This window comes from Ovis canadensis, chromosome 11, assembly GCF_042477335.2.
Source record: "Ovis canadensis isolate MfBH-ARS-UI-01 breed Bighorn chromosome 11, ARS-UI_OviCan_v2, whole genome shotgun sequence".
NCBI classification, from domain to species: Eukaryota; Metazoa; Chordata; class Mammalia; order Artiodactyla; family Bovidae; genus Ovis; species Ovis canadensis.
Genome location: NC_091255.1, coordinates 33,178,581 through 33,192,090, shown reverse-complemented (window position 1 = coordinate 33,192,090; position 13,510 = coordinate 33,178,581). Strand labels below are relative to the sequence as shown.

General features: G+C 44.1%; 1 protein-coding gene and 1 non-coding gene across 2 annotated transcripts in view; both read left to right on the top strand.

Moving 5' to 3' along the window:
- The window catches only part of ZZEF1 (zinc finger ZZ-type and EF-hand domain containing 1), a 93,020-nt gene that overhangs the window by 67,416 nt on the left and 12,094 nt on the right, over positions 1–13,510 (top strand). Inside the window, exons 38-46 of the mRNA XM_069603158.1 lie at positions 1,270–1,420; positions 2,825–2,964; positions 3,317–3,594; positions 4,388–4,562; positions 5,076–5,208; positions 7,202–7,401; positions 9,377–9,496; positions 11,197–11,388; positions 12,414–12,514. Of these exons, the coding sequence (XP_069459259.1) occupies positions 1,270–1,420; positions 2,825–2,964; positions 3,317–3,594; positions 4,388–4,562; positions 5,076–5,208; positions 7,202–7,401; positions 9,377–9,496; positions 11,197–11,388; positions 12,414–12,514 (1,490 nt within the window). The remainder of the gene's footprint in view (positions 1–1,269; positions 1,421–2,824; positions 2,965–3,316; positions 3,595–4,387; positions 4,563–5,075; positions 5,209–7,201; positions 7,402–9,376; positions 9,497–11,196; positions 11,389–12,413; positions 12,515–13,510) is intronic.
- Positions 7,964–8,036, top strand: TRNAK-CUU (transfer RNA lysine (anticodon CUU)). Its single transcript has one exon. It is a non-coding gene; the product is annotated as a tRNA-Lys (tRNA).

Here is a 13,510-nt window from a genome sequence, read left to right as displayed (position 1 = left end):
GGTGATCCTAAGTGCTTGGTACTTACCAAGTAGTTTACATGGTAGTTTATAAGAGTTTACCTGTGCTTGTTGAAGTGGAAGGAAAGCCTTCCTGGGTCCAGATGGAACCTGCGACAGTGACACTGAAGATCGTTTTGTGCAAGAGCAGAGCCTCCATGACGCTGCCTTCAGAGCCTGAGTCGGTGCCGTCAGCGCCCCGGCGTTGCCTCAGGAGCTGCTGCTGTTTCTGTCCCCTGTCTCTGTCATGAAGGATCCCCATTGGTGCTTATCTTTCCCTGGGATCCTATCGTCTTTTAGAGGAGGACAAAAGCAGAGATGGCAAAAGCTTGAAAATTCCATTAGCTTCGTTCAGCCAGAAAGCCAGCACAAGGACAGGCGACGTAACAACCCTCAAGCCTGTTTTGACCACAAAACCCCTTCTCCAGGCAGCATTGTTCCCATCCACAGATTGTGGTGGGACAGGGAAAACATCAGCAGGGTCAGGGTAAATCAGCAGTCTTCTCTTCGCCTTTGAGCCTGAGAATAATCATATCTTCTTGTGAGCCCCCAGCATCTTATAATGTGCCACCAGTCAGCACGGCACTCCTTATGTATCTACTTACTCACTTATTTTTATCAAAATAGACTTGAATTTTTTAATTTAGTGAATTAAAATCCTAGTTTTTACTATGGATTTTGATGCTCAGGTTGTCCCATGTTTGGCCAGTGGAAGCTCCTTCCAGCTGGCTTTTGTGTCTTTTGCTATGTCTTGATTATTCTTTGAGCATTTCTTTAATTTTTGATACAAAAAGAGGTTTCAGGCTTATCTTAGGCTTTCCCTGCCTAGGGATTGGAATCAGCCTTTTTCTAAGGAACCCCCAGGGCATTCTTCTTATTCCTGAGATATCCATACCTTTTGAGTCTTCTTAAAATCAGTAGCTGTGTGCACGCAGGGTGCCCTGCCCCTGGCTCGCTCTCTAAGGCTTCTGCGTGGCAAATTGCAGTTTCTGTATCTCCTGCCTTGGAAGGTAGATTCTTTTTTTTTTTTTTGGCTGTGCTGCGTGGGAGTGGAATCCTGCTTCTCTGACCAAGGATCAAACCCACGCCTCCTGCCCTGGGAATGTGGGAGTGTGGAGTCTTAACCACTGCACTGCCAGGGAAGCCGCTGGAAGGCAGATTCTTAACCACTGGACTACCAAGGAAGTCCTTGGCTAGTGATTTTTTAAATTGTCTGAATGTAAAAAAATTTCTTTCATATAAAAGTTTACTCACTCTCTAATTTGTTTTTAGGGGAAGAGAGATGCTCCTAAGGAATTCAGACCTTTAGATTGCAAACAGAGAAGTAAGGCCAGTGAAGGTATATCATTAAGGAAGGATCCTTCCTGCCTGACTCAAATTTCAGACTCACCTGCAGATGCCTGCACACCTACCGGACTTCCAGGTAAAAACTCTGACAATTACCTTGATTCTTTCATCTTAAAATGTATATATACCCATCTCTGAGTTATCTCTTACACACAGTTGGTAACTGATTAGCACCCAAGGGTGCATGGTTTCTCAGTTCTGCCTCAGATAGTACTGATACCACTTTGAAAGTCATCTTTGCTTCATCTTGTTTATCTAATTTCCTATCTTGTTTGTTTCCTGATTTACTGAGTACCTTCTGTGTGCCAAGCACTGTGCTAGACGCTGGGGATGAAGCAGGGACCAGGTCAGACAAATGGACGCATAGCTCCTGCCTTCATGAGGCCTGCAGCCTGGGAGGGTTTAAGACAGGGGTACATATAACTGTAATTTGAGGTGAGATGTGCTTCTGTCCAGAAGAGAGGCCTGAGTGGGTGGTAGCAGTGATGGGGATCCAGCTTGAACAGGTTGTGTCCACGTAAAGCCCTTGTAAAGAAGGCCTGCATGTGACCTCAGAAGTGCTGGGATCTGTTGGGCGGGGGGGGGGGGCACCCAGGGCAGAAAGGACAAGAGGAGCAAAGCCCCAGAGAGGAAACCCCCAAAGGAATCCAGGGAGAAGCCTGTGGGGCAGGTGTGTAGGGAGGACGGGGAGGGAGTGGGAGCCCTGAAATAGGGAAGTGGAGGGGTGCTTGCACCCTGCAGTGGAGGCCCTGGGCTGCCTGCTGGGAATGGCAGCGAGGTCAGAGCTGTGTTGCAGGGCGATTGAAGAGCCAGGAGATGGAGGTGCTATGGACCGAGTAGACTGGCAGCAAACGTCAGCCTTCTCCTTGGGGAGGCAGGGTCCTTCCCTCGTGCCCGTTCTGTGACAGAGGCAGGGATGAGCACCCAGCGTCCTGCCGTGTCCCAGAAGGGGCTGATGCTCATCTCTGCAGATCATGACTTAAGTTCAGGAAGTGGTCTGACACTCCATGTCAGTCCAGATCATCAAAACCCACTCTTGTCTGATCCCATCAGAGAATCAGCATCCTGGTCACGTACAGTTGCTTTAGCCATCAGGGATTTATTGAGTAGCTGCTGTGCTTCGGAAACATTTCTAGGTGTTTGTGATACATTACTGGGGAGAGGGGGAATCTAGAAGGGAAGTCAAACAATAACCAACCAGTAAAAAAAGGATATGGTGTTTTAAAAGGTGATTAGATGCCATGAGCACAAAAGAGCAGGGAATGGAGAGGGCAGAGGGGTTTGGGGAGATGGGAGGGCAGGCTCGACATTAAAACAGGGTGATCGGGACAGGCTTCCTTGAGTAAGACTTGTTCAGTAATAGGTTTTTAAAGTCTCGACTTGATGCTTTAGTGGCACAGGGCAGTACAGTGGTTTACCTGCCTCTTCATACATGCACGGAACCTGGCAAAATCTGATAGCTTGCTATTTTACAACTCAGATGCTGAAAATTCAGAAGCATCCTCCCAGAAGCCCATTGAGGAAAAGGCAGTTATTCCAAGCCCTGAGCAGGTGTTTGCGGAGTGCTCCCAGAAGAGGATTTTGGGATTACTAGCAGCCATGCTACCTCCCTTAAACTCGGTAAGAGACAAAACGAGAGAGAGAGAGAGAGAAAGGAAAAATAAAAGGAGAAAGAGTGCATGAGAGGGTAGTATTATGCATAAAAAAAATTTTTGGAAAGCCATATACTGAAATATTAATTGCTATCATCTGTATATCCCTGGGATAAGAATATGAATTGGAAGTAAGATTGTAAGATGATGCCTGAGAATGTTTAGTTTACAGTCAATTGTACCTAAGCCATTTGTGAAAGACACTGCATAATTCTCCTGGCACCAGGCCAGTTATAAATAATACATGAAGACAATGGAGTGTTTGGTTGGTGTGGTTACCTAGATGTCTTATTGAACAGATTTTTCTCCTCTCTTAACAGGATCCCACAGTCCCCCTGATAGACCTGGAGCACGTGCTCCCGCTCATGTTCCAGGTCGTCATCTCAAACGCAGGCCACCTGAATGAAACCTACCACCTCACCCTGGGTCTCCTCGGCCAGTTAATCATCCGCCTTTTACCAGTGGAGGTAGATGCTGCCGTGACCAAGGTCCTCTCAGCCAAACACAACTTGTTTGCAGCTGGGGACAGTTCAGTCGTGCCGGACGGCTGGAAGACCACCCACCTGCTCTTTAGCCTGGGGGCTGTGTGTCTAGACAGGTAGCCACCCCCACTCTATCCCTCCTTGGTGTTCATTTCTTTGGGTCATTGATCTGGCTGTTGATTAATTTCAGTGTGCTTCGGTGCTGTCTTTGCCCCTGTATTGTCTAGGGCTCTTCTGTGAGACTAGAATTAGTTTTATTAGCAACATTATCAACTGATATTAAAGCTGTACTTAAAACCCACCTTAGAACAGCTGTTGCCACCTGGGTTCTGTCTGCTGATTCAGCTCTCTAGTGATATATATTCTGGTTTGTTTTTTCCTGAGAGTAATAGGTGCAGGCTTTGAGACTGAACAAAATAGATCTGTTTTCATTATAAAAGCAATGCCTTGCACCTTGTCAGTGTGTCTGGCGCTATTTTATTCCCCCTACCCAGCCCTGCCCCTCACCACCCCTTGCAGATCTGTTCCCTGACCAGGGATTGAACCCAGGCCACAGTAGTGAAAGCCCAGACTTCTAACCACTAGGCCACCAGGGAACTCCCTGGTGCTTTTTATAATATATTTCCTTCCAAGTTTCTTTTCTGTGGATGCATATGAGTGTGCATAAGTGTACATGTGTGACCATTTATAGAGATTTTTAAAACCTTAACGATAGACTGAGTATATAAGTACAAATCTTGATTATTTTCCCCCCACGTATCATTTCTGAAAAGCATCATTGTGGTAGTTTTTAAACTAATCAGTGAATGGCTGGTTGGCATGTTTATGGGTCTGCCTTGGAGTGCGGTGAGCTGGTGCATTGCATTTGGAGCCTGTGCACCACCACCTGACGGCGCTCTTGCCTTCCAGCCGCGTGGGCTTGGACTGGGCGTGTTCTATGGCGGAGATCCTGCGGTCGCTCAACAGCGCCCCTCTGTGGCGAGACGTCGTTGCTACCTTCACAGACCACTGCATCAAGCAGCTGCCTTTCCAGCTGAAGCACACCAACATCTTCACACTGCTGGTGCTGGTTGGCTTCCCCCAGGTACACCTCTCTGAAGGCCTGGTCTCCTCTTCCTGTCTTCATCAGACATACCAAAGTCCCTATAGCATATATCCTGTGGAGTTTTTTCTTCCCTTACATAATTTGCTTTTACAGTACTGGTATATTCTCAAGATTTTGGGATGGTTTGTTCAACTTGCATTTTAACAGCTTAGCCATTTGACTCATTTTATTAGCCAGTAGTTGGCTTTGAATAATAGGTACCTAATACCCTATTAATAAGTTACAGAGAACTTCAAAGTATGATTGTTCTTCACTTTGGCCTTCAGCTTGATCTCATTTCTAATTTTCAACTAGTTGGAACAATGAAGACTGTGAAAACATGGCTTCATTCAGCAAGCACTTAAACCAGTTCTGTGCCAGGCCTGTGCCAACCCTGGACTTGTAGAAGGGAAGAATCCTGACCCTGACTGCCTGTTGAAGTCAGCGGCACGAGCAAAAGAGACTGTGTTCTATGTGCTGCTGAGTTTCCTCTTCTTTCTCTGTCGTGCTTAGGTCCTCTGTGTGGGGACCCGCTGTGTGTATATGGATAATGCCAATGAACCACATAATGTGATCATCTTGAAGCACTTTACTGAGAAGAACAGAGCTGTGATCGTTGATGTCAAAACCCGGAAGAGGAAAACAGGTCCCAAGCATAATTATTTTATCTAAGAATCAGAGCAAATTTTCTGTATACACTATAAGCAGTTAAAATATCTTTGTTCTTGCCCCTGCACATGGATTAAAAAAAAGACAAACAAACAAATTATAGCTCTCTGAATTTCTTTTTCCTGGAGGAGGGCATGACAACCCACTCCAGTATTCTTACCTGGAGAAACCCTTGGACAGAGGAGCCTTGTGGGCTACAGTCCATGTAGGGTTGCAAAGAGTTGGACATAACTGAAGTGACATGTAACTTCTTTTTCCTCATCTGTGAAATGATGTGGTTGAGTTGGGATCGCTTTGAAGGCTCTTTCTATGTTGTTATGACTCTTTGTTTTAGGATTGGCCAGATGTTTAGATTCTGAATATCTACTTTTTCCATTTGCGAGTATCATTTGTTTTCTAGTGGGTAATTTAAACATATGGTGGCTACAGGAATGTAGAGTAACTTCATCAATAGGACAGTGAAAGTATATCATAAAGTGCCCTTTTGATTTAATTTGCCAAATCCCCAATGATCTGGAGTGTCTTATTATTATGAGCCCTCTTCTGCTCTTGAAATAATCCGCTTTATCATTTAGCTTCAGTATTAGGCACTGTCAATGCTGTTTTTGTATACAGTTTGATGTAAAAGTCAAGGTTTATTTTATTTTTTTACATGTGAATCTCACTGTTCTAGGATCATTTGTTGAACAGACTATTCTTTCTCCATTGAGTCATCTTGGTAACTTTGTGAAAATTAATTGACCCATATATCTTGGTGTTTATTTATGGATTTTATTATGTTCCATTAATCTGTATATTGTATATTTCTCCTTACTTGAATGCCATATTGTCTGGACTGTTGTTGTTTAGTCTGATTCTTTTGTGACCCCCAGGGACTATAGCCCACCAGGCTCCTTCTGTCCACAGGATTTCCCAGGCAAGAATACTAGAGTAGGTTGTCATTTCCTTCTCCAGGAGATCTTCCTGACCCAGGGATCAAATCTGAGTCTCCTGCATTGGCAGGCGGGTTCTTTACCACTGAGCCACCAGAAGAAAGCCCTTGAGTGTTATAGATTTCTCCTGAGTGTTGAGAGAGAAATCAGGTCCTCCAACTTTGTTGTTATTCTTCAGAATTGTTTTGGCTAGTCTAGTTCCTTTGTCTTTTTGTTTAAATTTTGGGATCAGCTTATCAGTTTCTATTAAAGAACTTGCTAGGGTTTTGACTGACATAACATTGAATCTGTAGATTCATTTGGGGAGAAATGATGTCTTAACAATACTGAGTCTTTTGATTGAGGAGCATGATACATCTCTCCATTCACTTATGAAGCAAATTTAGGTCTTATAAAATGTACGTCTTTAGTTTCTCTGAACCTAGCATGGGGTATAAGCTGCCTTCCCTCATTCCTGATTTTGGTAATTTGTGTCTTTTCTTTTTCATTGCATAGATTGCTTAGCCAGAGATTTATCAATTTATTTGATATTTTCCAAGGACTGGCTTTTGGTTTCCTTGATGTTTCTCTGTTATTTCTGATTGCTGTTCCATTAATTTCTTTCTTTCCATTATTAATTTCTTTCTTTCTCTCTGCTCTGAGTTTAATTTGCTCTTTTTTTTCTTTTTCTGGTTTCTTAAGGTGGAAATCTAAATCAGTGATTTGACTTCGTCTTTGAGAGACAATTTTTCTGGGTAGAAAATTGTGGGCTGAGAGTTTTTTCTTAGCATATTTTAAAGATATTGATCCATTTTCTTCTGGCTTTCATAGTTTCTGCTGGGAAGTCAGCCATAATTCTCTGTTACTCTTCAAAATGTGTCTCTTGGGGAATTCCCTGGTGATCCAGTGGTTGGGACTTGGGGCTTTCCCTACTGTGGACTTGGGTTCAATCCCTGGTCAGAGAACTAGGATCCTATAAACGGTATAGCCAAAATATTAATAAACAAAATGTGTCTCTTTTCTCTGGCTACATTTAAGATTTTTCTCTTAATCCTTCAGTGAAGGACTACCAACTGGTCCAGAAAGGAGGAGGACAGGAAGGCAGTGACTCCCAGGCCCAGCTAAGCCAATACTCTCAGCACTTTGCCTTTATTGCCAGTCACCTTCTGCAAACCAGCATGGACAGCCATTGTCCCGAGGCAGTGGAAGCAACTTGGGTCCTATCCCTGGCCCTCAAAGGATTATATAAAACGCTAAAGGTAATGTTGAGTTTCTTCCATTTGCAAATCAGTCTGGCTGTGATCTAACACCTGCAGGGTATTAACTAGAAGGAAGTATCATCCGATTTCAATGAATAGGATCATAGGATCTTGATTATTTTTAGAAATGATTGGGGCCTTGCACAAGGATATCATTAAGGAAGAAACAGAATTTTCCCAGTAGTTGGTTCTCTGTAATTTTTCAGTCCTGCCTCATGGAACCAGGTACTACTACCTTATGGGCACATAACCTTGGAAGATGAGAAGAAAAATTGACAACAGTTTCTCGCTTCCCTCTGAACCACAGCTCCCTCTGGTTCATTACAGGGAGAAAAAAGGAGAGTAACATCTTATGGGATCTTTAAGCAGTAGCTCAGCTAGTAAAGAATCCGCCTACAATGAGAGAGGCCTAGGTTCGATCCCTGGGTTGGGAAGATCCCCTGGAGAAGGAAAAGGCTACCCACTCCAGTATTCTGGCCTGGAGAATTCTATGGACTGGATAGCCCATGGGGTCGCAGAGAGCTGGACACAACTGAGGGACTTTCACTTGCATTTATCTGTAGCCTGGCTAGCTCAGTCAGTAGAGTGCGAGACTCTTAATCTCAGGGTCGTGGGTTCAAACCCCACGTTGGGCGATGATTAGTTTGACTTCCCTGGTGGCTCAGACGGTAACGCGTCTGCCTACAATGCGGGAGACCCGGGTTCAATCCCTGGGTTGGGAAGATCTCCTGGAGAAGGAAATGGCAACCCACTCCAGTATTCTTGCCTGGAGGATCCCATGGATGGAGAAGCCTGGTAGGCTTCAGTACATGGGGTCGCAAAGAGTTGGACACGACTGAGCGACTTCACTTTGGCATTTGGGGTGAGAGAAGGCAGACAAGTTGAAGAGCTGGGCAGTAACTAACATGGAGATGGGAAGCCTTGACTTGTGGGGAACATGATTCTTCTACTACTTGAGGGGCATCGGGAGCGAGGGAGGGATCACTTTAAGGATGACCTTCCCAACAGAACTAGCCAAAGAAGAAGGATTTCGTCTGGAAGGCTTATGAGTTTTCTGAGTTGGGCAGCACTGGCAAGGAGTACATGAAAGGACCCAAGCACCACAGGGAGGCTGGTCTAGGTGGCATTTCGGCTCTGGCCCATCCCTGAGAATTTATAGTTTTAGGCTTGAGGCCACACATCTGCTGTTTGTTGACTTCATGGCATTTATCACAATCTGTTGTATTAGTGGTTTTGCATTATAGAAGGTTTGGGAAAGTAAACTCCCTGAGGGCAGAGACCATTTATGCCTTTGGATCCTTGATTCCGTAAATATTTGTTGAGCACCAGGAGCCAGTTGGAACTGATTACGTAGTGTTGAACTAGAAAGAAGGTCCCTGCTGTCATGGAGCTTTCAGCCTTAACTGTGAGGGAGACACCAAGGAACCTGCAAGGAAAACCACAAGAGTCAGAAAGAGCCTTCCTGAAGAGCTGAAATCTGAGGTGGTAGATAAGGAGTCTTGGCAGAGTATTGCATGCTGGGAGAGAGCAAACTCCAGGTGCAGAAGGAACACTTCAGGGCTTCGGGACAGTGCTAAGGAGGAGAGGAGACACAGAGGCAGGCAGGGAGCCTGCAGGGGCCTTGTCAGCCGTGAACAGGGACTCAGACTTCAGTCTGCAGGACAGTGGGAAGCTTTGGGGAGGCAGAGAGCAGGAGAGGGACATAAAACCTCTGTTCTTAGCATAGGACTCAGCACGTACAATGTACGAGGCTTCAGAAATACTTGTCAAGTGAATGAATTAGAGAGTGGACAGACTTAGGTTACGACTCAGGTTCAGAGTTTCATCTTTCCTGCTGACTCTGGAATCTTCACCAGAAGGTGGGCTTGGGCCAAGAGCTGAGACTGGGCTCCGATAGGGGCCTGCTTCTCCCTGAGTGACCCTTGACTTTCTTCACCCTGAGGCAATTGCGAATCTTTCTTTTCCTGTTTGGCAGGTTCATGGTTTTGAAGAGACGCACGCTACCTTCCTACAGACAGATTTGCTGAAGCTGCTGGTGAAAAAGTGCAGCAAAGGGACTGGCTTCAGTAAAACGTGGCTCCTCCGGGACCTGGAAGTAAGGGACGAGGGGACTCCCGCTACCGCTTCCTGCTGCAGATTTACAGGCCTGGGAGTCAGAGCAGCCAGGCAGTCACAGCTGGTTCTGCCCTGTGCACTCGCATCCGGTGCAGTTGTTAAAACAGTGTCTTACATTTGTCTTCCCTTTTGGAAATAGAGATTATGACACCTGTCCTCCCCTGTCAGGGAAAATGAATTTGATGTTTGTCCAAAGAATATTGGAAGAGAAGTAATTTGTGGAAATACACGGTTGACCATTATATCATGGTAATAAATCTGCCCTTGAATTATTATTTCCCCTTAAAGTTCCTTTGAGCTAAAATCAGTTTCTAAATTTGTCCTCCACTTATGTTTACTTTATGTAGGACTTCAGTTGATAATACTCATTTTATTGCTTTTCCCCATAAGCCTTAGATTTTTCTTAGTGGAATTAGTGTGGTTCCCTGGGGTATTTCTGTGCCAAGCACCAGCCTCAGGGCAGGGAAGGCTGCTGCTGTGTGGGAGGTGCTCAGCTGACCGTTCTCAGTCACACAGAGGCCTGAAGTCCAGGAAACAGCTCTCAGTTGTCACAAGAGGATTTAATTAGGTTTTGGGAAAATATGCTGAAACATATTCAAGGATAACCTGATGAGCATTTCCGCTCTTGCTGTTTAGGAAATAGAGCAAAAATAGAAAAAATTCTAAATTAAAATAGAAAAAATTTGTAATTAAATTTTTTTGCATTCAAAAATGTACATTTTTTTTTGTGCAGAAAATTTGAAAAGTAGAAAAGAAAGAAAAACTCCAAATTTCCCCCCACCGACACATCTGCTATTAGTATTTCATGTATTTCCCTTTCCTGATTTTTTTCCTTCTTTGTCTCTATTGCATATATAGATTTGGATTGTATAGGGGAGCACGTTACTGAAATAAATTGAAGTCTTGTGATGGCCAGTTTTCTAAGTTGTTGGGTGGTTTTCATAACCACCATTTTTAACGGCTGCATATGATCCATAAAGTTGGATTTCAATTTTTGCCATTAATAAATGCTTCACTGAGTATATCATGAGTATAACTTTTTACACATTTTACATTATTCCTAAAAGATGAGTTGCAAAATCAAAGGTTATGAACATTTGTATAGGTCTTTACATTTCACCAAAATGCATTCTAAAAGGATGATAGCAATTTACGCTGTCAGTGGCAAAGTTAATAAACACAAAGGTCCCTTGCAGTTTTAGTTAGCATGTCTTTGGTTATAAGTACAGTTGAACATGCTTGCATGTCCACTAATTAATACATTTTTTAAATTACTTTTCTCGGATGTGGTGGGCCTTTGTGGCTGTGCTCGGGCTTTTCTAGTTGTGGTGAGAGGGGGGCTACTCTGTGTTGAGTGCACAGGCTTCTCATTGCACTGGCTTCTCTTTTTGCGGAGCACAGGCCGGAGGTGCACGGGCTCTGTAGTGGTGGTGCACAGGCTTAGTTGCTCCGCAGCATGTGGGATCTTCCCGGACCAGGAATCGAACCTTTCTCCCCTGCATTGGCAGGCAGATTCCTATCCACTGTACCACCAGGAAGTCCTAATTTTACACACTTTCTGTAAATTCTGATGTCTTTTTAAAGAGTCAAGTCAAATATTTTCTACCCTTTGAGGGTTAAAGGTCTTCTCACACACTGAACACTCAGGTTCCTGCCCTGCCTGATTTTTGTTCTATCTAGATTTTGTCCATCATGCTGTACTCCTCAAAAAAGGAGATCAACACTTTGGCTGAGCATGGAGAGCTGGAGCTGGACGAGCGAGGGGACCAGGAGGAGGAGGTGGAACGGTCGGCCAGCAGCCCTGGTGACCAAGAGCAGAAAAAGCTAGACCCTCTCGAGAGCCTGGATGAGCCCACCAGGATATGTTTCTTGGTATGTTCCTAGGTCATGGTGTGGCATGAAGAAGGGACTCAGGAATGGATTCTCTTTGGCTTGGACTGAGTTTTGGCCTCCACGTGGAAATGCTTCAGGCTGATGTCCTGTGAATGCACTTCTGGGAAACTCAGTCTATATTGTACGGAACTGACCTGGAAGGAGGGAAAAGCCCTTTCAACAGTAGTTCTTAATGTTTGGGAGTTGTGGACCCAAAAACTTTAGATCATTTCTCCCATAAACTACGTGTGCAAATATTTATATGTAAAGTTTGGCATGTAATGTCAGGCCCATCCATAAGCCTCCAGTGACAGTCTGTCCTCATAATTTCTCAAGTACATCCTTACTTTCCTTAGATAATCCACTCTTCCTCAAAATGATGTGAAAATGGGCAGAGGCTTGGACTTCAAAGGCTCTAACTATGTTAAGAGTAAACAGAGACTGGGGCAGATGTAAGAAAAGCAAATACAGCTTATCAAAAACATCAAAAGAAAGTCTAGTACTTAGATTTATGTGCCAGTTGTCATACTTGAGGGCAAGGCAGCTACTGCAGGAAAGCTAGCAATGAATAAATACCATTTGGTGAGTAATTATTGACTACTAGCATTACATTTTGTTGGTATAACTTTTTTCTAAGTATCATCTTTATTTGCTTCTTTGTTCTTCCTTTTTTAAAATAGCATGCTGTACCCCCTCATCTATATAATCTTTAACAAATGCAGTGCACAATCACAGATAACTATGGCACCAATAAAAGTAAACTACCAAAAACATGGGCTTCAGAACTAGGAGATTTTCCTTTGGATTTATAATAGTAATGCAGATTTTATAATCTATATTTTGGAGCTTATAATCTTATATGCATGAAGTGTGATGTTGTTAAATTAAGTGATGTGATGTTCTTAGATTATAACTTGTAGTAACTGTAGAAAATGATTGTTTTATCACTTTTGAGTTCAGGTTATCAGTAATATGTTGAAACACTTCAAATTTTCTCTCTTCTGCTTCTTCCTCGTGGCCTCCAGATGGCTCATGATGCCCTCAATGCCCCCCTGCACATACTCCGGGCCATATACGAACTGCAGATGAAGAGGACCGACTCTTTCTTCCTGGAGGTTCAGAAGAGGTAAGGATGCAGCCAGAGTGTAAGGAGCAAGGAAACAAGTGAGGGTGGGACTCTGTCTACCTCCTGCTGACAAGATCTGAGAGGCCAGGAGCAGCTGGAGAACTGGTTTTCAGGTCTTCATAGAGTGCCACGTGGCATGGCTCGTCTTTGAGTTGTACTGTGTGTTCCTTTAGGAAGAACTTCATATTCGCAGTCTGCCTCTTAAAGTAAACTAGTTATGAATGCAGAGATTGACACAGACACCAAGGTTTCTCTCCTGTATCAATCCAGGGAGCAAGCAGTGTAGAATAGGAACTTCTGGTACATTCTGGTCAAAGTATTCTTTTTTTTTTTCACTTGTATGTATTACTTTCTTATTTTTTCCTCAAAGTATATCAATGAAAGGTATCTTAAAACAATATACCCTTCATCTTGGCCAGGAAGTTCAGAGCTAGTTCTTGAGCCTAGCTCTTAAATTTATGGAGAATTTTATGTTTCTGCATCTAATCTCCTCTTCCATTCCCCACATCCTGGTTTTGACTTCTTATTCTAATTTAGTTCCAATTCCAATTTAATTTTCTTTTGTTGTTTCATATTTCTTCTTTCCCATATGTATTTCTTATCTGCAACGTCAAATCCTTTGTGAAATGAAGCAGGATTACCTCAGTTAAGGCTCAGAAATTTGTTGTCCTGTCCCACCACAGTCCAGAGGTAGACAGCAGCCCAGGGTGGGTGGGTAGTTTGCTTCGCAGGTGACCCTGTGTCCCCATGGCACTGTCCTCCTCTGTGTCATCAGGGTAGGCTCTCCCACACCCGCTCTTAGTTCCAGCCCAGAGGAAAGGGGGAAGGAAGGGAATGGAGCGCCTCCTTAACCCAGCCACTTGAGGGCAGGCCCCGAATGTGGCACACATCTCCTCGCTGGCCTCCCATTGGCATGACCTCGGTTGCATTGCTGTATCCAACTGTTGGGAGGACTGGGAACCATGTCTCCACCCGGGTGATTGTGTTTCTTGCTAA